Genomic DNA, 23,605 nt, shown 5'->3' on the forward strand with positions numbered 1-23,605 from the left:
GGCATTACATTCTGGCTTATGTTTCTGTTTTTTCTGCATATGCTGGTGTTAATCCTGTTTTTCATGTTTTTCTTTCAGACGCATCTGTTCATGTTTCAAACACGCATACTTACAAACAGATGGATTAGGAACAGGATTAGGCTCTTCAGCCATTTGAGCCTGCTCTGCCATTTGATAAGATCATGACTGAACTGATTGTGGCCTCTATTTTCATTTCTACCCCCTAAACCCTTTGATAACCTCATTGATCAAAAATCTTATCTAACTTAGTCTTACAAATATTCAATGACCCAGCTTCCAGAGATCTCTATGGAAAACAACTCCACAGACTAATGACCCTCTGAGAGAAAGAAAATTCTCCTCATCACCATCTTAAATGGGAGACATGTTGGGCTGGTTCTCCGGGCCCCCCAGTCATGTGTTTCCCGCTGGCACGCTGTTCACTGGCAGCGGGATTCTCTCCGCTGCTTATAAATGGGATTTTCCCATTGAAGCCACCCCACGCTGCAGGGAAATGCATGGGTAGGATGTGTTGCCAGCAGGAAAAGAGAATCCCAATGGCTGGAGAATTCCAGTCTTTATTTTTAAACTGTGTCACCTAGTTCTGGTATCGCCCATAAGCTCAGCGTCCACCCTCTCAAGTCCCCTCAATATCTTACATATTTCAATAAGATCGCCTCTCATTCTTATAAACTCCAATGAATACAAAGGTCCCCTTCATACCAGGAATTAATCTAGTGAATGTTTTCTGAACTGCTTCTAACAATTCTAAGCAATTACATTATTTCTTAAGAAAGGTACCAAAACTGTGCAGAGTTCTCCATATGTGGTTTCATCAACAAACAGTACAACTGCAGCAAACTTTAAAGAGCACTGACCCTGTTCTGCTATTAACACATTCTGCCATCTGACCTGTATGCTGCTATTCATACCTTCTTTAGTCTTTAACACTATCGTTGACATTCCTTTTATCTTGTGTCCATGAGATCATTGTCAAATCTTTCCTGACCTCCCACCTATCTCTCTCCTTTTTTGCTCCAACTCTTGCACAGTATAAAATCCATCACATTTCTACCTTCCTTCAGCTCAGATCTGAAGCATTAACTCTGGTTTTCTCTACCCACAGATGTTCCCAGACCTCCTCAGTTTTTCCAGCATTTTCTGTATTTACTGCAGCAAAACCTCTCTATTTTTATATTCCATTCCCCCCTGCAATAATTGACAGCATTTCATTTGCCTCCCTGATCACTTCCTGTGCCTGCAGATACTAGCTTTTTGTGATTCGTCTAACATGTCACCTAAATCCCTCTACTGCAGATTTCTGCACTCACTTTCCATTTAAATAATATGCTGTTTTTATTCTTCCTGTCAAAGTAGACAACCTCATATTTTTCCACATTATATTCCATCTGCTAAATTTTTGCCCACCCACTTAACCTAGCTATATTTCTTTGCAAATTCCTTATGTCCTCTTCACAACTTATTCTATCTTTGTGCATTTAGCTATAATATATTTGGTCCCTTCATCTAATTCATTGATGTAGATTGTAAATATGTGAAACCACAGCACTGAGGCCTGTGGCACTCCACTAGTCACAGTTTGCCAACCCGAAAATGACCCATTTATGCCTACTCTCTGCTTCCTGTTAGCTAACCAATCCCCTATCCATGCTAATGAGTTACCCCCTACAGCTTGAGCTCTTATTTTGTGTAGTAACCTTTGGTGAGGCACCTTATCTAATGCCTTCTGGAAATACAAATACACCATATCTACACGCTCCCCTTTATCCACGTTGCTTGTTACTTCCTCAAACAACTCTAATAAATTAGTCAAACATGATTTTCCCTTTCACAAAACCATGGGTTGGATTCTCCACTGGCCGCTGCCAGTAGTGGAGTTCCTGATGCATGGAGAATCCAGCATCGGGAAAGAACAGATGCTCCGGTCTCCCGCTGGCGTTGTGATCAAAACTCATGTCTTGCACCAGTGGGAGGATGCAAATGGGTGATCTGCACCCTATTAACAGGCCAAGCACCATAATCTCTGTGCCATTGTGGTTCTCCAGTCCTCTAGGCCGGGAATCATGTGGGCACAAATTGGTGCAGGTCTTGATAAGCGTGTAGCTGACATGCTGGACCTCGCAGTGGGCCAAGGGGGTAAAGAGTACCCCCTTAATTAGAGACCCCTAATTCAAAAGACCCCTCCAAAACCCCCAAATTAAAGAGAACCCCCAAAAGAGACTCCCCGAGAAGCAAAACCCCTGTCTAGATGCCAGAGAGCAGTCCAAACAGAAGCAGTGAAAAAAATCACTACTTTAAAACTCACCTGTGCAATACACCTGCTGGCTCAGACAGAGAGGAAGCAGCACCTGGATTCCTGGAAATAGAAAACAAGTCAGCTGGGTTTGAACCCCCTCAGATTTTTGATTTGAATGCCATTCATCTATTTCTCTTTGATCATAATTTTACTAGGCTGTGATTGACAGCTTCCACACACATCCAGCTGTTGGCATTGTTCCATTCATCTCCCTTCATGCTTGAGTGACTTTGAAGTAGTTAGCTGTAAGGCTAACCACAATGTTTATAAACATCAAGCTTTGATTGATACGGGGCAGCACAGTAGCATAGCGGTTAGCACAATTGCTTCACAGGTCCAGGGTCCCAGGTTCGATTCCCGGCTTGGATCACTGTCTGTGCGGAGTCTGCACGTTCTCTGCGTGGGTTTCCTCCGGGTGCTCCGGTTTCCTCCCACAGTCCAAAGATGTGCAGGTTAGGTGGATTGGCCATGCTAAATTGCCCTTAGTGTCCAAAGTTGCCCTTAGTGTTGGGTGGGGTACTGGGTTATGGGGATAGGGTGGAGGTGTGGGTTTGGGTAGGGTGCTCTTTCCAAGAGCCGGTGCAGACTCGATGGGCCGAATGGCCTCCTTCTGCACTGTAAATTCTATGACACCTCCTGGACCACTTTGAACAGAGTTAAGTGCTTTCTGCGAATTTAACTTTAATTAGGTGTTTTTTGTGGGGGAGGGTCTCTTTATTTGAGGGGTTTCTGAAGCTGTCTCTTTAATTTGGGGGTCTCTGTGGGGGTCTCTTTATTTAGCAGGTCTCTGGGGAGGGTCTCTTTAATTAGGAGGTCTCTGTGGGTGTTTCTTTATTTAGGGTTCTCTTGCAGTCTCTCTTTAATTAGGGAGTCTCAGGGGGGGTCTCTTTAGTTGGGAATCTCTGGTGTGGGCAGTTAGGTCACCCCCATATTGGGGGCATGGGGGTGACCCAGAAAATCAGAGAGTGGGGAGGCTCAATTGCACTGCCAGGGGGCTGAATTGTGCAGCGGGGGTGCCCAACCGTGGGGCCTCAAGCGACCCAATTGCGAGATTCCCTAGGGAATCCCTCGCCATGTGAAATTTTCGTGGCTAAGGCTTGGGAATCGCTTCCTGATTTGCACCCCTGGCGTGAGCGCAAATCAGGTGCCAATCGGCTCCAGCGGGGGAACATCGGGCCGGATTCTCAGTCGGTAGCGCACACACGCCCGCAGATTTTCCGACGGCGTGGGGGTGCCCACAATAGGAAACCCCATTGGCCAGCTGCCGAGACGAAGGATCCCGCTGCTGGTGGGTGCGCACTGCATCAGAAAATGGGTGCGGCAGGACAGAGAATTCCGCCCAAAGACTCCCAAACGGAGAATCTTGCCCCATGTTCTGCCATTCACACCCACTCTGGACAGATATTTTGTTCTATCCATTACCACTCCATTTGCATTTTGTACCATGAAATCTTTGCCAGATAATTTCTCCCACCCATCACCTTAACAAATACCTTGCCTTTCGTTCTTCCTCCTCCCCCCACCCTTATCACTTCCTCAAAGGCTATTCACATTTCTATCTATCTTATGTTCTGAAGATGGTCCTGGACCATAAATATAGCTCTGTTTCTTTCTTCATAGATGCTGCCAGACCTGCTGAGTATTTCCAGCATTTTCTGTTTTGAAATCTTTGCACACCTTTGAAAAAAAAAGTACAGGAGTGAGATCAATTGTTTGCTCTTTCGGAATCTGGCACAGGCATGATCAGCCCAATGGCTTCCCTCTGTGTCGTATGATTTGCTGTCTGGGTCTCTTGTAGACATTTGATTGGGTTTGATTGCTATGATTAGTCAATAACAAACATCACTTTGGCCTTTAACCTAGTTCTGGTCTTGTAACCCTGCTGCTGATGTGACTGATCCAGTTAAACTTCTGGTCAATTTTGACCTCCAGGATGGATGATGGGGTTGAAGTTGGCAGTGATTGGTACCATTGTTGGTCAAAGAGAAATAGAAAAGTTTGGTCCCTTTGGAAATAGTTATTTCTTGACATACAAATGGACTTTAACCTAGCAATTCTTCTGTTGAATTTTGATTAGTGAAACTGGAATTAGTCTTGGAAAGAGTACAATGCAGATTCGCCAAATGATACTGGGACTTGGGCTAAGTTTATGGAACCTGTCCTCATAATTTAGCACTAAGTTTAGGAGGTGATGTAGGGTTGGATTCTCTGGTGCAAATCCGCCTCACTACCATTGCTAGTGAGGACAGAGAATTTGGCTGTGCCATTCACTGGTGGCAGGATTCTCCACTTGTCAATGAGATTTCCCATTGAAGCAAGCGCCGCCGCCAGGAAACCCATGGGTGGCGCTGCACTGCGGGGACCTGGAGAATCCCGCCGTAAGCAAACGACCGGAGAATTTCAGCCTTAATCAAGGTATTTGAAATATTTAAGTGATCCAATAGAATAGACACAGAAAAAAACATTTGCTCTGATGCAGAATCAAGAGCAAGAGAGCATGAGAGCAGAGGGAAATCTTTCAGAAATAAAATCAAGAAGTTTCTCACAAAAATTGTAGAAATCTGAAATTCGCTCCCTGAGAAATACATTTCTGAGACTAAAATTTATAGTTTATGAGGTAAGTGCAAAGGTGGGGAAATAGAGCTACAAATTCCCCATGGCCCAATTGAATAGAGAAACGGGCTGGAAAGCCTACAACTGTTCCGCCTATGTTCTGAAATCAGCATCTTATATCAATTGGAGATGTTCGCTTGGCTTTGCTGCTTTTGTCATTCTTAAAGTTGAAGTCTCAGGAGATGGAAATATGTTGAAGTAACCTTGGTGAATTGCTGCAGTGAATCATGTAAATTGTACATATTTTAGTCACAGTACACCGGTGATATGGTGTGAGCATTACTCCTGGTGACAGATCAAGCATGTGAACTACTTTGTTCTGATAGTGTTGAGCTTCTTGATTGCCATTGTGCCTGCACCCACCCAGGTGGATGGATATTATTCCTTCACACTCCTGACTTGCGCCTCTAGATAATAGAGTAGATTTAAGAATAAAGACGTGAGCCATTTGTCATGAGACTACTGAAACTCTGCTCTGTCCTGCCCTGGTGTTGATGTGACCGATCCAGTTAAATGCCTGGTCAATTTTGATCGGCATGATGTTGATGGGGATGTTGCGGGCAGCAGTGGTACCATTGAAGATCAAGGGGAAATGGCAAAGTTTTATCCTGTTCGAGATAGATATTTCTTGGCATGTAAATGTTGTCTGTCATTTGTAAATTTGAGCTTGGATGCTATCCAGATCCTGCTGTGGACTGGCAAGTGTTTCTTCATGATTACAATAGTTATGAATGGAACTGAACAATGTGGAATTGCCATTGACCTTATGATGGAGGGAATGGCATTAATAAGTTGAATATATTTTGGTAAAGACATTTCTCTGAGGTTCCCCATCAGCAATTTCTTAGGGCTATGATCATTGATCTCAGACAACGCAAAACACCTTATTTTGTGCCAGATATATCTCCAGTTACTAGAGTGAATGAAAATGAAATGAAAATCGCTTATTGTCACAAGTAGGCTTCAAATGATGTTACTGTGAAAAGCCCCTAGTCACCACATTCCAGCACCTGTTCGGGGAGGCTGTTACGGGAATTGAACCGTGCTGCTGGCCTGCCTTGGTCTGCTTTCAAAGCCAGCTATTTAGCCCTGTGCTGAGTTCTGTTTTTACAGGACTGCCAGATGTCATACTCAGTCAAATTCTGCCTTGATGTAGAGGGCAGTTACTCTCACCTTTCCACTGATAATCAGCTCACATCCATATGTGAATGAAGAAATCTGACCTGAGCATCGGTGAGCAGATGATTGCTGAGTAAATGTCAATATATGCCAGCATTGATAACTTCTATCATCATATTATTGACAATTGAGAGAAGTCTATTAGGACTGCATTTATATTTATCTTTTAGAATTAAACTGATTCTCCTGGACAGAATGTACTTGGGCAGTCATTCACATCATTGCTGAGATGTCTAAAGGAGTGGATAGCTCAGGTACAGGTCTTCAGCACTACAGCTGGGGACGTTATGTGTGTATATAACCCTTATTTTGTTCAGTTTACTGAACTATTTAACATCTTGTGGAGTGAACCAAATTGACTGTATACTACATGATAGAACATTAGGCGGAGGCAGAGTAGGCATTTTTGGCTGAAGGTGCTTTCAAAGATTTCAATTTTGTCTTTTACACTTGTGCTGGCCTCTAGCTTGGTGAGGATGGAGATTTTCATGGAACCTCTTCCTCCTATCTGATTGTGCAACAAGATCATTGATTAGTTCCTCAGAGATTTACTCTGATCTGTTAGTAGTTCGATCATCACCTGAGATCTGACTATGCACTTTCGAATAATGGTTGCCGGTTACATATCTGAAGCAAGGACACTGGTTGATTTTTTTTTTTTTTACCTTTCCTACCTTGGAGCACAGGCCCAATCCTTACAATTTCCCCACCACCACATCCCACCCACCACACACCCAACTAGTTCAGTGCATGGCTCAGTATCACCTGGCTGTGCTCTCTCAACCTTTCCACACCCCTTGGTGCATAGGTCAGACTTTGGTCTGTTTCTGTAGCAAATTATTCCTGAAACAGGTCGCTAGTCTATTGTCAGGGGCCTATAGCTTGAGGGTCATTACACCACATCAAGCATAGGCATACACACAAGCAGGTAAACTAAGGGGCAATTTAGCATGGCCAGTGCACCTAACCTGCACGTCTTTGGACTGTGGGAGGAAACCGGAGCTTCCAGAGGAAACCCACACTCACATGGGGCGAATGTGCAAACTCCACACAGACGGACCCCAGGCCAGAATTGAACCCGGGTCCCTGGCGCTGTGAGGCAGCAGTGCTAACCACTGTGCCACCATGCCGCACAGGCTCATTGAATCATGCATTCCTTTTCTAACATGTCAGTTTGCAAGGATTGAATAAAACCTATAATCTATTGTTAAATATGTCTGCATCAAAGATATATTTTATTTACAGCTAACTACTGTGCTATTGGAATAGTTAAAACTTCATTAAAGGTTAATAATAAACAGTTTCTTTCAAAAAGAACATACACAAGTCCATTTATTTAGGATATAAATTGTATTTGTTTGTCATCGAATTGTCAGATACCTGACAAGTCAAAGACAGCAATGACAATTAGCTTTGTTTTTCCAGTCGATTATTTGTGCACAAGACCGAATGTACTTGGGTGATGCCAGGAGAATGCGCAAAAAGCCCAGGTGTGCATCAGAGTAAAAATAGTGCACAGCATGCAGTACGGCAGCTACCACAGGGTAGTTTATTAATAGGTTTAAATAATTGACTGTTGGCCACAGGAAGATTGAATAGTCGCTTTCAATAAACCCCGTGACTGTAGGAGAGCCCGAAAGACTTCAGCATAAATGTTGAAAATAAAGTGTGCGATACATATAAAAATTATATCTTTTGTGACCTGTGTATCTGATGGGAATAAAGCCTGAATTAATCCAATCAAATAGGCACTAAAGCCTGATTCTAAAATCATAATTTCATTTGTGATACTATTGCTCTATTGTCTCCTGCATTTTTCTTCCAAAGAAACTGAGTAACTATTTCCATTGTCCTACTATCATTTTTAGCCTTTGCAATAAATAAGAATGTTTATTCATTGGGCGGCATGGTGGTGCAATGTGAAGCACTTGCAAAGATGGCGAGTCCTGGGATCTTTCACATGTTGTGTTCTGAATGCCAATCATGATGCTGTGGAGAGGAACCAAACTCGAAGGCAGGTGCTTTGTCACTGAATGAAAGTGATTGGTATTTAAAGAAAGGTGTTGACATTGGCTGAAGGCAAGTCTCACTGCCTCAGCAATGGGCGGTTCACGGTGCAAAGGAACTGTGATAGGGCAAGGAGAAAAAAAGGGATTCCAACCTTTAGAGGAAAATATGGTCATCAGCACTAGAGGTAAATCCAAGAGACATTTCCTCTTCCCCCCCCCCCCCCATTGTTGAGGAATGAATAAAAAGATAATTTTTTTAATAAGTGGGATTTTTCTTTTTCTATTTGCAATGAATAATTTGCCATTGCAATACGTTTTCAAGACAAGCATTAACTGTTTCATAAGATTTTTAAAAGGTAGGCATTTAATTATTGTGTTTAAAAAATCCCTATTTACAGAATGCCATCAGCTATCGATTCTATCCTATTTCATCGCCTCAAGGAGTCAAAAATAATGGCATTTAAGAGTCAATTTTGCTTGTGGTTCTGTAGAAGCAACTTAAAAGTAAAAACCTTTGAGCTATCAGATTACAATTATAAAGGAAGGTAGGGACACTTCATGTAGTTGCAACCAAATGGCAACCGGATTTTAGAAATTTAAATGTAGGTTTGGTTGGATCAATACAAACGATCCATTTCTTTAAAGGTGTTTACCATGGAGACAGCATATAAGTATTTTCTGCGTTATTCTGATGGAGCTCTACCTTTGAGTCCAGCTGATCCTCACAGTTAAAAATGAACAGATGTGCTGTTCCCAAACAGAGCTGGAGCTTTCCACATGTAAGGTGCTGAATTCCGATTGGAAGTGCTTATGAATCACATGCTTCAAGCCTTCTGCAGGAAGGGAATTTTGTATGAATGCAGGAAACAAAACCCTAAAATCTTGTTCTTTTTTTTGCAACAGTCCCAGAGAGTCAGTGAAATCTGTCCGAGATGAACATTGACTGAAACTGAAGTAGATTTTTAAAAATGGAAGCCAAATACCTGGGACTGGATTCTCGAAAAAATGGGGCTATTTCCCCACCGGCGCAGAAACACTGGCGTTTCAGGCCAGACTTTCCTTAAAACAATTTACAGCTATTCGCCTACCTTGAAGGGGCTGGCAGGGCCCTGGATTATTTCTCGCAGCTTCAGCTGCAGAAACAGGCCCCCGCACTTCCGGTTGTGAGTCCGTGCATGTGCACGGTGGTAGCCTCCAGTGGCCCAGCCGAACACGATGGCAGACTCAGCCGGTGGACCTGGACCAACAAAGAAGGCATCAATGATCTGCCCCGCGCCGCTCCATCAAACCCTCCCGATCGCCGCCCCGGCAGACCGTAAGGCTCCCCCCGGTACTTGATCCCTCTGCCCCCCACCAGGGCAGCCGCAGACTGAGTCCCGACCGGTCAGACGTGGTTAGTACCATGCCGTCGGGAATTCGGGGTATCGCTGGGAAGGCCTCTGGCAACGCCCAGCCCAGCCGCGCAATTCGCGTGCGAGCGATTCTCCAGTGGAGAATTGTGGAAGAGGCGCCGGGCCTGATTCTCGCGTAAAGGTCGATTCCCCGCCCCTGCGCCAAACGCGATTTCGACGCGGGGCTGCGGAGAATCCAGCCCCATAAGTTTTATAGTGTACTTTTTCACAGTCAGTGAGTTTTAAATAACCTTATCGAAACACTTTTTCCAAATAACGTATGAATACGAAACACTTAAATGATGGTACATCTGTAATATATTTTATTATTGCTAGACTGTTTTGCATATACTGTGTTAATTTTCATGTTGTTAAACTTTGTCAAAAATGATTATTTATTGTCTCCCTATTATCCAACAACTGAAAATATGTCATTTTTGTAATAGAGTTTGTCTAGATTTTCTCCTGCTCTGGTTACTTTCATTCAAAGAACACGGCTGTTCCTGCAGCCTTGTCTATGATTATAAATTCTCTTACAGCAGTCAATCTGCCTCAAATGAAATTATAAAAACTCTTTGAAATAGCTCGCTAATTGTCATATGGCATGGTAGAGTCCTTGGGTTCTGAATTGCTAGAAATCCAGTGTAGGTGGGCTGTAAAGGGATAAAAGCTATGATCTCAAAATTAGTTGTATTGCTATTTTATTTATTTCTCAGTCACTACTTTTTTTCTCTTTCATGGAAGTTCTATTTGGGAATAGAGCTCCACAGGCTGGAAGCCTGAGCTGGAGGCTCAAACCCAAGTTACCATGAAATGTGTGTTTCTATATGATCACCATTGGTAGTTCAACTTTGGCTGGACACACAGTTCAAAAGCTAATTTATAGCATCCTAAATGCTGCCCAGCCGAGAGCTGAGCTGACAGGGAGCAAATCTAAAACAAAATGCAGCTTCATCAGTCCCAGTTCTTAAGTGGCCGATTTTCACTTGGGCAGACACCGAATGGGGATTGTGATTCTGCCTTCTTCCTTGCCCTCAGCAACACGAGTGACGTTTTGATGGCCATTCTTCATTTCTGCTCGACCAGCACGTTATGAGTGCTGAAGGTCGGCAATTGCAATGGGTGCAAAAGATCCAGCAGCACCCTTGCAGAGCCAAGATAGAAGCTGAGTGTTAAACCGAGCAGGGAGGCAATGGCAGGGGAGTGGGGGGCATCGATAGTCTGGAAGCTTCTGGAAACCTTTTAGGGGACATGGGGAAACATTTGTGTTACTCTTGACCTGAAAAGGACTATAAAAAGAAACAAAAACATGCCCAATTTTAGAATGACCTACAACAATACCCATAAGGACCACTGGATTAATTGCCTAGACACATTATCTGGTCATTACCATGCTGCTCTTTGAGGGAACTTTTTGTTTGCAAGTTGACTGCCACATCTCTACATTATTATGGTGACTACACTTCAAAAGCACTTCATTGGCTGGAAAGTACTTTGGGAAGACCTATGGTTGTGAAAGGTGCTATATTAATGTAAGCCTTTCTTCTTTCATCCCCTTGGGCTGCCCAGCCAAAGTGGTGTTTCGATTCAGGCCCATTGTGTTTGCAGCACGGCCGCCCTTATCCCATCCGGCGGAAGCAGTGAAATGAGCCCCTATGACCCCGCACAACAATTAGGTGGTGCGTTTATTCAATAAGCCATCAGGAGAACTCTGCTGATACTTAAGTAAAAATGCTTTACAAAAATGAAATTGGGAATAAATAATGCAGTGATTTGCTGCTACATTTCCTGTCAACATGCTTTGCAATTTTAATTAGATGGAAGCCTGGGAACTATTGCACAATGTAACCTTTAAAGAACAGTCTGTAACTGCATCACTCAGCATCACCAGATAACCTCTCACTCTGAAATCAAATGCTCACACAAATGTTCAGGCACTAGGGAAAAATGGAAAAACGCAGAGTTTTTTTGCTTCTACTTTTGTGGTATAAATAAATTATGCAGTACGAGCACATTGGGCTATCAAAGAGAAACGCGTGCTGACATTGTAACAATCTGCTTGCTAATGCAGTTGTATTGCTGGTTGATTATTTTATGAGATCCCATACTATCTCCTGCGTTAAGGCCAAAAGGTGCAACCTAGGCAACGTAAGGATGAGCTTTATGAGCTTTATTCTCTGTTTTCGAGCTGAATTCTCAGAGTTATCTTTGTGGCTGTTTATTAAAGATTTCTGAAGTCAACTTTGAGGAGCCAGGGTGCTTCTGTTGTGTGTTTTCTATAACTGAATCCTGGCCATGATCACAAGCTATCCATCATACAATCTTTTTTTATCCTGCGGACTGTGGCATGGTTGATTGCTTTACCACCTGAGTGCTTTACGACAAATGATAATCTGAAAGAATACAAATCATTCAAGACAACAGCATACAGACAATGCGTGAACACAACAGCTGCCTTTTTTCTGACAGATATAGTAAGGCCATAAGCATGCTTTCGATTGCTTTGCATTGTCTGCATTGTTACTTTGGTTGATGGAATTATTTAAAATCAAATTAAATTGATGACTGGTCATTTGCAGAAGCTGAGATCACTGAAGAAGTGGTGGCTATTACTCCATGTACAGAGCTAAAATTAACATTATTTTGCATTCTTTTGAATGTAAATTTGATACTTTTAACCTTACCCAGAAACTGAAGAGTCTAGTTTGACTTAATTGTCCTCTATTTAATGCTGGATAAAATATGGTGGTGAAGAATGGGCAATTTTAAGTGGTTTATTACAGACAGTTTTTGTGATAAATCTGACTATTTTGTTACATTTGAATGCCTTTGTAACTTACCATCCAAAGTAACCTGGTATCACAAGCCCAATATTTCTTAAAGTTATAATCCCAAATTCTGTAAGGCCTCATGCCATTCCTAATCACTCTAATCAGCGGGAGGTTCATTGTCATACCTGTCAATCTCTAAAAGCGAATGTATTGTATGTTTTATCTGATTGCTGTACTTTTTAAGCCATTGCACTGTGGGATCGCAGAATCTATGTTTTCTCATTAGTTCACTGCGACAGCAATAAAGAACAGTTTCAATGTTGATCATCTCCCGTGACTACTTGTACACTGATTGATTTTGAGAGGTACCAAGAGCATAAACTAACACTACAAAATAGGCAGTAGATAACTTAAGAAAAAATGTTGGCAATGACAAAAACATGAAGCTGAAACAAAACCCTTAAGTATGGGTTTTCTGATGCTGCAGCACAAGGAGTTTGACAGAAAGTCTAGTGGGCCACAACCTGGTTTTAACTTGCACTGTATTTTTTGTACCCAGCCTTCCATTGCTTGTATTTTTGGGAGAATAACTAAAATACACAGAAGTGCAACGTGCAGCAGTGATGAGTCCAAAACTTACTGATAGGGCAGGGGACTTCAAAAGGTAAAGGTCAAGCACTCAAAAGTTTGAGGTTTGACCCTTTATAAGTACATTTTCCAACATTTGAGAGTCTGCTATAGTTCTGCCCTTCAAACCAAATTAATTCTCCTGGAAAAGGTTCGATAAATGATAAGGGGCGAGATTCTCTGACCCCCCGCCGGGTCGGAGAATCGCCGGGGGCTGGCGTGAATCCCGCCCCCGCCGGTTGCCGAAGTCTCCGGCACCGGATATTCGGCGGGGGCGGGAATCGTGCCGCGCCGGTTGGCGGGCACCCCGCTCGATTCTCCGGCCCGGATGGGCCGAAGTCCCGCCGCTAAAATGCCTGTCCCACCGGCGTAAATTAAACCACCTACCTTACCGGCGGGACAAGGCGGCGCGGGCGGGCTCCGGGGTCCTGGAGGGGGGAATGCGGGGCGATCTGGCCCCGGGGGTTGCCCCCACGGTGGCCTGGCCCGCGATCGGGGCCCACCGATCCGCGGGCGGGCCTGTGCCGTGGGGACACTCTTTCCCTTCCGCCTACGCCACGGTCTCCACCATGGCGGAGGCAGAAGAGACTCCCTCCACTACGCATGCGTGGGGAGCTGTCAGCGGCCGCTAACGCTCCCGCGCATGCGCCGCCCGGAGATGTCATTTCCGCGCCAGCTGGTGGGGCACCAAAGGCCTTTTCCGCCAGCTGGCGGGGCGGAAATTCGTCCGCCGCCGACCTAGCCCCTCAAGGTTGGGGCTCGGCCCCCAAAGATGCGGAGCATTCCGCACCTTTGGGGTGGCGTGATGCCCGTCTGATTTGCGCCGTTTTGGGCGCCAGTCGGCGGACATCGCGCCGTTTCCGGAGAATTTCGCCCAAGGGTCTGGATTTGCCGATTTTGAGGCTATGTCCAGAGGAAGTGTCTAGTTTTATGATGAAAAAGCTGGCGCCGCCCCCGCACCAATGCTCCGCCCGGTTGGGGGCTAGCAGCCGTGCCATGTAAAATTCTCGACATTAACGTCCGAAGAATTGCTGGGTCCGTGGTTGTGCATGAGCACGACAACGACCTGCAGTGGTCATGCCATACAACATGGCACCAGCCGCGCACGGACCCGGCCTGCCAGATAGCGCACCCCTTGTACCACCCCTGGAACCCCTCACCAGTCCCCCCAGTCCCTGCAAAAGCGCCTCCGGCAAGCGGAACGCCCCCCCCCCCCCGCCCCCCGCTCCTCCCAACTGTGGCGGTGCTGGGCACAGTCTGCAGCCACCACGCAAGGTTGACAAGAACTCAGAGCACATGTATCCTGCGCCAATGGGAAGTTGGTCCATCAGGGGTGGAGCATCGGGGGAGGGCCTTCAGGTGACATCCTGAGGCCGCCCCAACAGCGTGCGGCGTACTCCCCGATGATGCCGTTTTGGAGGGGGCGGAGCATCCAAAAACTGCCGCCACACCCGATTTTGGCGTCAAAAGGGATTCTTCGCCCGGTCACCGATTACGATATCGGTGTTGGGCAACGGAGAATCCCACCCAAGGACTTCAACTATTGCCATTCTTTAAGATTTAAATTGAGATGCAATGTATTCATTTATGAACTGAAAGCTCCCTAAAACATGCACCTGCATAACCCCAACCCGAAAAAATGGTGTGTGAAGATTTATGAATTTATTGGGCTTTTCCAAAGGAAGTTGAAATGCGCACATTGAATTGTCAAGCATTTGACTTCAGGGTAGGCTGTCATTTACTCAAATTTCTTAACAACATACGGGCAACATCTGCATAGAGGAGAACATGTGGACTGTTTCCTTTGTTTAAGGAGAATGAATAGCCATTTATTGTGTTGAACATTCAGTTTAAAAATCTATCTATTCTGGACCTTTTTGAGACTTGTAGAATTTTTATATATGTATGAAAACATTGAACATGTACAAATAATAAACTGGATCATTTTAAGAGGCAACTTTTGTTTGCTTATGGAAATTTATGTTGATTTAAAAACTGTTTAGGTAGATAAACTCACTAGTAGTGCAGTACATTTCCTGCTTCAGTGCTCCTGGCACACCCCAGGTGCACAATGCAATAAACTGTGCCCTCAGTCTCTCATTTCAACCTTCAGCTTTAAGAAGCAGAACATTTACACGTTAAATACTTTAAGGCAGGAATACAAAGACAGGATGTAATTGAAGATGGGGAAATGCGTGCATGTGTGCAAGTGTTGGGGAGCCGGTGTGTATACAAGGGGGCAAAAGTGTTGGGCAAGAGGAGAAGGCAAAAGGATAAGGGGAGAACCACAAGAAGGAAAGCCATCAGCACACGTAGCTGGACAAGCCAGGCTCGACAAGGCAAGCAGTGCTTTTCAGCGACTTCCTTAATTTCTATACCTGAAAAGTCAGAAAAAAGTCTCTTTTTTTAAATAAATTTAGAATACCCAATTCTTTTTTTCCAATTAAGGGGCAATTTAGCCTGGTCAATCCACCTAGCCTGCACATCTTTGGGTTGTGGGGGCGAGACCCACGCGGACAGGGAGAGAATGTGTAAACTCCACATGGACAGTGACCCAGAGCTGGGATCGAACCCGGGTCGTCGGTGCCATCAGCAGCCTTGTCAGCCACTGCACCACTGCTGCCCAAAAAGTCTTTGTGTTAATCATCTTTGTTTCCCTTCGCCAGGCTCTTACCTCTGTATTGAAGGACATTGAAAATATTGAGGCAACCTCTTTGCCCATGAAGTTCTGACAATATCGACTACGAAGTTAGAATAGAGCAGAAATTATAAGTCAAATGTTGCAACTGTAATAATGCATAGACACTGGCTTAGGGTATGTGGGAATAACTAATCTTTCTATTCTAATTCACCTCGGATTTCTGACACAAACTGGTGCTGGATTATAGCTACTGGACACTCCAATGTTCTTTATTGACCATAGGTTAGTGAGTATGGCTAGAAGCACAACACTGACCAGTTTGTGTGATTAATGAACAGCCGTATTAAACTGAACTAGTATTGCAGGAATGTAATACAGGAATGAATAATGCAGGAATGTTGGTAGAGGTGAAGGAAAGTATTGGTCGCTGATTGTATATTTTTTACACAGAGAGCAAAACTACATGCTTCAATGTGATTACACACACATTGACAGGCGAAAAGTGCGATTCTAATCATTGCTGAGTTGCTTCATGAGATGTTTGCTTAATTGGTGTATATTGCTGTGGATGCCTTGCAGGACTTTAGGGGAATAAAATATCTTCATTATTGTGCATTGGTATGTCGGGCCTTTAGTCACTGTCACTCTTTGACTCAATCACTACTCCTTAGATTTTCTTCATCGTCTGTTGAATTGATGTTTAAGCTTCTGCTGACATCATTTAGGGCAGAGAGGGAACATTGGTCACTTGAGAATCCTTGGCCACCTCTCAAGGCCAAACAAGAGACAGCAGATGGTATGGATGATAAGGTTTCTAAGCTGACTATTCCTGATACAGGGAGACAGGTTGAGGAGGATTACTTCTAAGCAGAAAAAAATCAACAGTATTTCAATTTGTTGCTATGGAGCAGTGCTTGAAAATTCTGCTCTCCTTAAACATATGTCTTGTTAAAGGTAAAAGGTGGTGAAAAATCATGGAATACAATTTTAAACTGCAATAATTTTATCACAGAGTAATAGCCATGATGGTGCACCTCCCTGCATTTCCTTAATTCACAGCATGCTGTCGTTGTAGAGTTACAAGCTGCAGCCCACGTCCACTCTTCACAGCTGCAGTAAAGATTCAATCTGGTGCCTTCCCAGGACCTGGAACTGTGGTGGGAATGCTGCCAAACGGCACCTTTATTGAGAACTGAGTGAATGTGAATGGAAAGTTCCATTTGCACTGAATTTCCGACTTTAAATTTGTTTCAAATTAAAATGAATCATGTAAAAGGTGTAAAGCACTTATTGGAACATTAGCTGTGAGTAAAATCTCCCGCCTCCTGATAAGCAGTTTGAAGTTGGCTTGAGTTTAGGTGATATTGATTCAGGATGTTGGAAACGGTTGCAGAATTCTAAAATTACAAATGGAATTTTGTAACAGTTTCCTACATCCTGAATCAATATCAGCAACTTTGCACCTGCCTCCTTACCCACTTTGCATCATAGCAAAATATTGGCTGAAACCGTGGTGTTCATAAATAAACTGGCTCAAATTTAAGGTCCGAGGTCCAGATAAGGGAATAGAGTTGAGTGGTCAATACACACAGGTGGGTTTTATAAATAGTAACTATTACGGGCCTGATTTATTTTGGGAGATGCATTTTAATCTTGATCTGTACCCTCAACCTCTCCTTAAGTAAACTAATGTAGTGATTGGAATGTTTTGGAGTTGGGTCTTAACAAGGATTTTAAAAATTATCTTGTTGGCAATCCTCCAATATATAGGTATCAACACGAAGAATGAGCAGTCGTCTTCGAGCCATACAGTGCACAGGAGGCCCTTCGGCCCATCAAGTCTACACTGACAAAACTACACTAAATCTACACTAATCCCACTTTCCAGCACTTGGTCCATAGCCTTGAATGTCATGACATTTTAAGTACTCATCCACACCTTTTTAAAGGTTGCGATGTTCCCCAACTCTACTACCCTTCAACGCACTGCATTCCAGACTCTCACCACCTTCTGGGTGAAAGGTCCCCTCTAGACCTCCTGTCACACCTTAAAATTATGCCCTCTCATTATTGACCCTTCAACAGCTGCTTCCTATCCACCCTGTCCATACCCCTAATAATCTTACACACCTCGATCAGGTCCCCCCTCAGCCTTCTCTGCTCTAAAGAAAACGACCCGAGCCTATCCAGCCTCTCTTCATAGCCCAAATGCTCCATCCCAGGCAACATCCTGGTGAACCTCCTCTGCACCCTCTCCAGTGTACAGTTGTGTTGAATGCTGAAAATTATTGGGAAGACATTTTGGGAGAGTACTAAATTCTCAACGCTTTTCTATTTAATTGTTATCAAAATTCTAAGATTAAAAAAATTAGCTATTTACAATTGCTTTGAACTGAATTGCTTATGGGAGCAATTCACAACATGTATACCCTGGATCCATAAAATTATTAATTCCATGAACTTATTTGAAACATTACAAACTCTGGTTTAATCAAAATAACAAATTGTTATTTCACAAGGCCATTAGGGTATGCGAACGATTACTCATCTGCTGTGCTGCTGTCACTTGAGTTTGTAGTAAAAATAACAAGCAACGACTTCTCAACAGCCTCCTAAATTAGTATTGTGTTGTGTTTCTGTAGGGATGAGTGGCCACGCAGAAGTAGTGAGAGTTGTATACCATCCAGACAAAATCTGCTTTGAAAAACTGCTCAAGGTCTTCTGGGAGAGCCATGACCCAACACAAGGTACAGTAATGAATAGACCAGCTCCTCATTATATTCCTAATTACTGCTGTGGTAATTAGTGTTTCAGTAACATGTTTCAAATGAACCTTGAAACCACATGTGGTCCAAACACCGTGGAAAAAAATAATGGACAGGCGGAGTCTTTTTTTTAAAACATTGTGACGATTGAACCAGAAAAAAATATTGTGACTGCTCAACTCAGGGCTGTTAGCATTGCTTTGAAGAGATTCTGTTTCCTTGGCTGAATGGGAAACATTGACATTGTTCATGTGCAAGTCTGCAATACAGTTTATTTTACCTGCCTGAGCATTGTGGAAAGAGCTGACATTTTGTTTTGTTAATGAGAGTCGGCACTTTTGGCTGTCTATAAAAAACAAAAATATCTTCATTTTTAGTATTGGTCCCTATATCATGCACTTGTGACCCCAGATACCATAAAAGAAATTATGGGTATGTAAGTGTTGGTATGGGGTGATGCTGCGGAGTTTAATCAGCCAAATATTGGGCTTCCTTTACAGTTTTTATATAATGCCCAGATTTTCTATTACAATAAAGAAGTGGTTTGCAAAACTGAAATGTTCAAAGGTAGAATTATGGAAATGAATTCAATCATAAACCAATTTCCATTTTGTGATTCATAGTGTTCTCTTAACCCTCCCCCCCGCATGCCTAAGCGCTTGGCTCACCATGTGCTAAACATGCACTTGGGGTTGTAAGAGGCAGGAAGATCTCTTCACCTGTGACCTGAGCTATTCAAAAGGTTCAGCCACAATGCATGTTAATTGCTGGTACATTTTCTAAACTGCTGGTTAACCTCTGGATCTTATTTTGGTTTATTTTCCTAATTCTATCATTTAATTCTGATCTCTAATGACAAGTGCAGGCGAGTGCTGCATTTCCTTTGGCTGCTTGTTGCTGCAGACATGCGGATCCTGGTAGATCTGCCTATAGGTCTGGAGGAGGAGAGGAGCAACCGAGAAGACAGGAGAGAGCAGGAGCATCAGGGTGAAGAGGTTACTCTATGTTGTGAGGTGTGTGTAGTTCAGTTGGTTTCATCAAGAGCTTCGGAGTCTTATATAGTTGAACAGTAAATGTTTATTAATTATTAGCAACTATATACATATATACGGTATAAGGGCTAAACTAGGAACTCTCTCCACACTTGTCCCTGCACTCTTCTCTGCCCAGTACAAGACTGCCCTCAAGACTTGTGTTCCTTTATATCACACTGTGGGTGGTACTGTACCTAGTCCTATGTTAATCCTTTAGATGCTAGACCCTTAAACTACAATCTTTAGTGAACACTTCTCTATTTGAACTTTACTAAAGAGCAATGTGTGAGGTGTTTCACTTCACAAAGGTAGCTGTCACTGAGCTATATGTCTTGCGGTAGCCACAGACCTAGCTTTAAACTAAGATATCCTAACCAAGATAGCCTAACATCTATGATGGAGAAACTGCTGGAATATATAATCAGGGATGGGGTTACTGAACATCTTGAGAAATTTTGGTCGATCAGGGAGAGCCAGCATGGATTCATGAAGTGAAGGTCATGCCTGACTAATTGTATTGAATTTTTGGAAGAGGTGACTAAGATAGTGAACAGGGTAATGTCTATGGATGTCATTATGGACTTCCAGAAGGCATTTGATAAAGTCCCCCACAAGAGACTGTTAACTAAGGTGAAAGCCCACGGAGTTGAGGGAAAATTATTGACATAGTTAGGAAATTGGTTGAGTGTCAGGTGACAAAGAGTGGGAATAATGGGCAATTCATCTAATTGGCAGGATGGGACTACTGGTGCACTACAGGGATCTGTGTTGGGCCCTCAATTATTCTCATTATTCATTAATGACTTGGATGATGGCATAGAAAGTCATATATCCAAAGTTATGTAGCATTGTAGACAGCTTAGATGATAGCAAAAAATTGACAAGACTAGGTGAATGGGCAAAATTGTGGCAGATGGAATTCAACGTAAGCACGTGTGAAGTTGTGCTTACTAGCACAACTAGTAAGTTGTGCTAGTAATGAAAATATTTTGAACCAATAAAGGATAGAGCAGAGTACTTTCTAAATGGAAAGAGGTTAGGTACAGTGGGTGTCCAAAGAGACTTGGGTGTTCATGTGCATAGCTCCTTAAAATGTCACGATCAAGTTCAGAAAATAATCAAAAAAGCTAATGTAATGCTATCCATTAAATCTAGCAGATTAGAGTATAAAGAGATAGGGGTTATGCTGCAGCTACACAACACCCTGGTTAGATCCCACTTGGAGTACTGTGTGCAGTTCTGGGCACCACATCTTGAGAAGGATATTTTAGCCTAGGAGGGAATGCTACGTAGGTTTACAAAAATGGTACCTGGACTACAAGGGTTAAGTTACGAGGAGAGATTACACAAATTAGACCTGTTTTCACTAGAATTTAGAATGTTAAGGGTGGTCTGATATCAACAGGGAAAGACAGGGTAGATATAGATAAACTATTTCCACTGGTTGGAGGTTCTAAAACTAGGGGGCATAGTCTAAATATTAGGGCCAAACCGCTCAGGAGAGATGTTAGGAAGAACTTCTTCACTCAAAACGTGGTAGAGGTTTGGAACTCTCTTCCACAAACAGCCGTTGAAGCGATCAGTTGTTCATTTTAAATCTGAGATAGATTTTTGTTACGGAAAGATATTAAGGGATATGGGCCAAAGGCAGGTATATGGAGTTAAGTCACAGATCAGTCATAATCTCATTAATTGGCAGGACAGGCTCGAAGGGCTGAATAGCCTACTCCTGTTCCTATGTTCCTAGATATGAGCAGCGCTGATGTTTCAAGTTCATTATGATGCTCACCTTTTGTGTAACTGACTCTGTTCAAGCTGTAGCATGAATCTCTGTTCGGGTGGCACCAGCGACAACACCAACAACTTGTATTTATATAGCACCTTTCAATAGTTAACATTCCAAGGCGCTGTCAAACAAAAATGTGACACCGGGCTGTGTGAGATATTTGGTAAACAGCTGGGTCAAAGATGTAGGTTTGAAAGAGCACTTGCTGATGAAGGTCGAATGAAGATCTAGAAGGCGTGCAGAATTGGTTGGTGCAGAAAAGCACTTTGACAGGATTGAACCACGATGAGATTCAGAAGCAGTGGAGAATGTACTTCAACCTAGGCGCTTGAATATCTGTTCAGGGCCAAACGGAAGTTGAGAAACCATACCAGTCTCCAAGCTTTGACAACAGTTTGTGAATACTCCAACTCCACCTACCTCCATCAACTTTGGCCCACCACGCAATCTCTGACTTTAATTCTGCACTCCATTCTATTGTCTCTTCCCTCTTACCTGGTTACTTCCAGGAAATGTGTATCCTAAATGTTATGTATCAGAATAACACCACTAACTGGTGTGATGAAATTGCATCAACGGAATAGTTCACAGGCTTTTGTGCAGTTCACTATTGTACCCTGTTTGAGCAGCATCTGTAAATAAACCCCTCTCACTACGTCTATGTTATACACACTCGACTTGTGCCCCCTCTGATTCTTTTTCTTTGTGGCTCCAACAATGAAGAGAACAAAAGAGAAACTGGCGATGAGTTCTGGGCCTTAACAAAAACAGGATGAAAATAGCTTTTGACTACGATTTTGTGAGCCAGGAGAAGGAATCGTCGATGGAAATCCAGTACCATACATCATCGGCAGTGAGGTTGGGAGAAATATCGTCAACGTCCAAGGTGAAATCATCGTTGTGGCAAGTAAACCAACTCGGAAGTAAATATTTGGACATCGTACAGTTTGTAGCGGGGCATTGCCGAATCATCTGGTTGATTGCAACAGCCGTTGATGCAAGTAAAGGGGTTTTAAAAAGAAAAAAGCAATCGGACCACTGCGAATTACTGGGGGCTCACTTCAAACAGAAGATCCAAGGTTTCAGTACACTTGCCGTTGTAGTGGGTAAAGCTGCGGAGACTGTGCACGAGACACTGAAATGAGCCACGGGAACCCCAACAATCCGCTGTCGAGTGCCCCAGCAGCCCATAACTCACCCATACCCACCATCACAGCTACCAAAGTCAGATCGGCCTTCCTGAAAGTGAACCCTCGGAAGGCGACGGGCCTGAACGGCATCCCTGGTCGTGCACTCAGAGCCTGCATGGACCAGCTGGCAGAGGTGTTCGCGGACATCTTTAACCTGTCCCTACTCGACTCCGAGGTCCCCACCTGCTTCAAGAAGACCACCATCATACCGGTGCCAAAGAAGAACCAGGCAACGTGCCTCAATGAGTACCGTCCGGTGGCCCTGACTTCAGTCATAATGAAGGGCTTTGAGAGGTTGATCATGAAGCGCAGCATCATCTCCATACTCCCAGAATGCCTTGATCCACTGCAATTCAAGTACCACCGCAACAGGTCCACAGCAGACGCCATTTCCCTGGCCCGACACTCATCCCTAGAGCATCTCGACAACAAGGACTCCTACATCAGACTCCTATTTATTGACTACAGCTACACCTTCAACACCATAATCCCAGCCAAGCTCATATCAAAGCTCCAAAACCTAGGACTTGGCTCCCCACTCTGCAACTGGATCCTCGATTTTCTGACCAACAGACCACAATCAGTAAGAATGTACAACACCTCCTCCACAATAGTCCTCAATACTGGGGCCCCGCAAGGCTGCGTACTTAGCCCCCTACTCTACTCCCTGTACACACACATGGCTGCGTGGCAAAATTTGGTTCCAACTCCATCTACAAGTTTGCTGACGATACGACCATAGTGGGCCGGATCTCGAATAACGAGTCAGAATACAGGAGGGAGATAGAGAACCTAGTGGAGTGGTGCAGCGACAACAATCTCTCCCTCAATGCCAGCAAAACTAAAGAGCTGGTAATTGACTTCAGGAAGCAAAGTACTGTACACACCCCTGTCAGAATGGGGCTGAGGTGGAGATGGTTAACAGTTTCAAATTCCTAGGGGTGCACATCTCTAAAAATCTGTCCTGGTCCACCCACGTCGACGCTACCACCAAGAAAGCACAACAGCGCCTATACTTCCTCAGGAAAGTAAGGAAATTCGGCATGTCCACATTAACTCTTACCAACTTGTACAGATGCACCATAGAAAGCATCCTATCTGGCTGCATCACAGCCTGGTATGGCAATTGCTTGCCCCAGGACCGCAAGAAACTTCAGAGAGTCGTGAACACCGCCCAGTCCATCACACGAACATGCCTCCATCCATTGACTCCACCTACACCTCCCGCTTCCTAGGGAAAGTGGGCAGCATAATCTAAGACCTCTCCCACCCGGCTTACTCA

The 23,605-nt window shown here is 43.8% G+C and overlaps 1 protein-coding gene across 2 annotated transcripts in view; it reads left to right on the top strand.

The window, feature by feature from the left end:
* The window catches only part of msraa (methionine sulfoxide reductase Aa), a 576,857-nt gene that overhangs the window by 383,807 nt on the left and 169,445 nt on the right, over nucleotides 1–23,605 (top strand). For both annotated transcript variants that reach the window (XM_072499028.1, XM_072499029.1), the window contains exon 4: nucleotides 18,191–18,295. In XM_072499028.1, the coding sequence (XP_072355129.1) occupies nucleotides 18,191–18,295 (105 nt within the window). The remainder of the gene's footprint in view (nucleotides 1–18,190; nucleotides 18,296–23,605) is intronic.

The sequence above is a fragment of the Scyliorhinus torazame genome, chromosome 4, assembly GCF_047496885.1.
Source record: "Scyliorhinus torazame isolate Kashiwa2021f chromosome 4, sScyTor2.1, whole genome shotgun sequence".
Taxonomy (NCBI): Eukaryota; Metazoa; Chordata; class Chondrichthyes; order Carcharhiniformes; family Scyliorhinidae; genus Scyliorhinus; species Scyliorhinus torazame.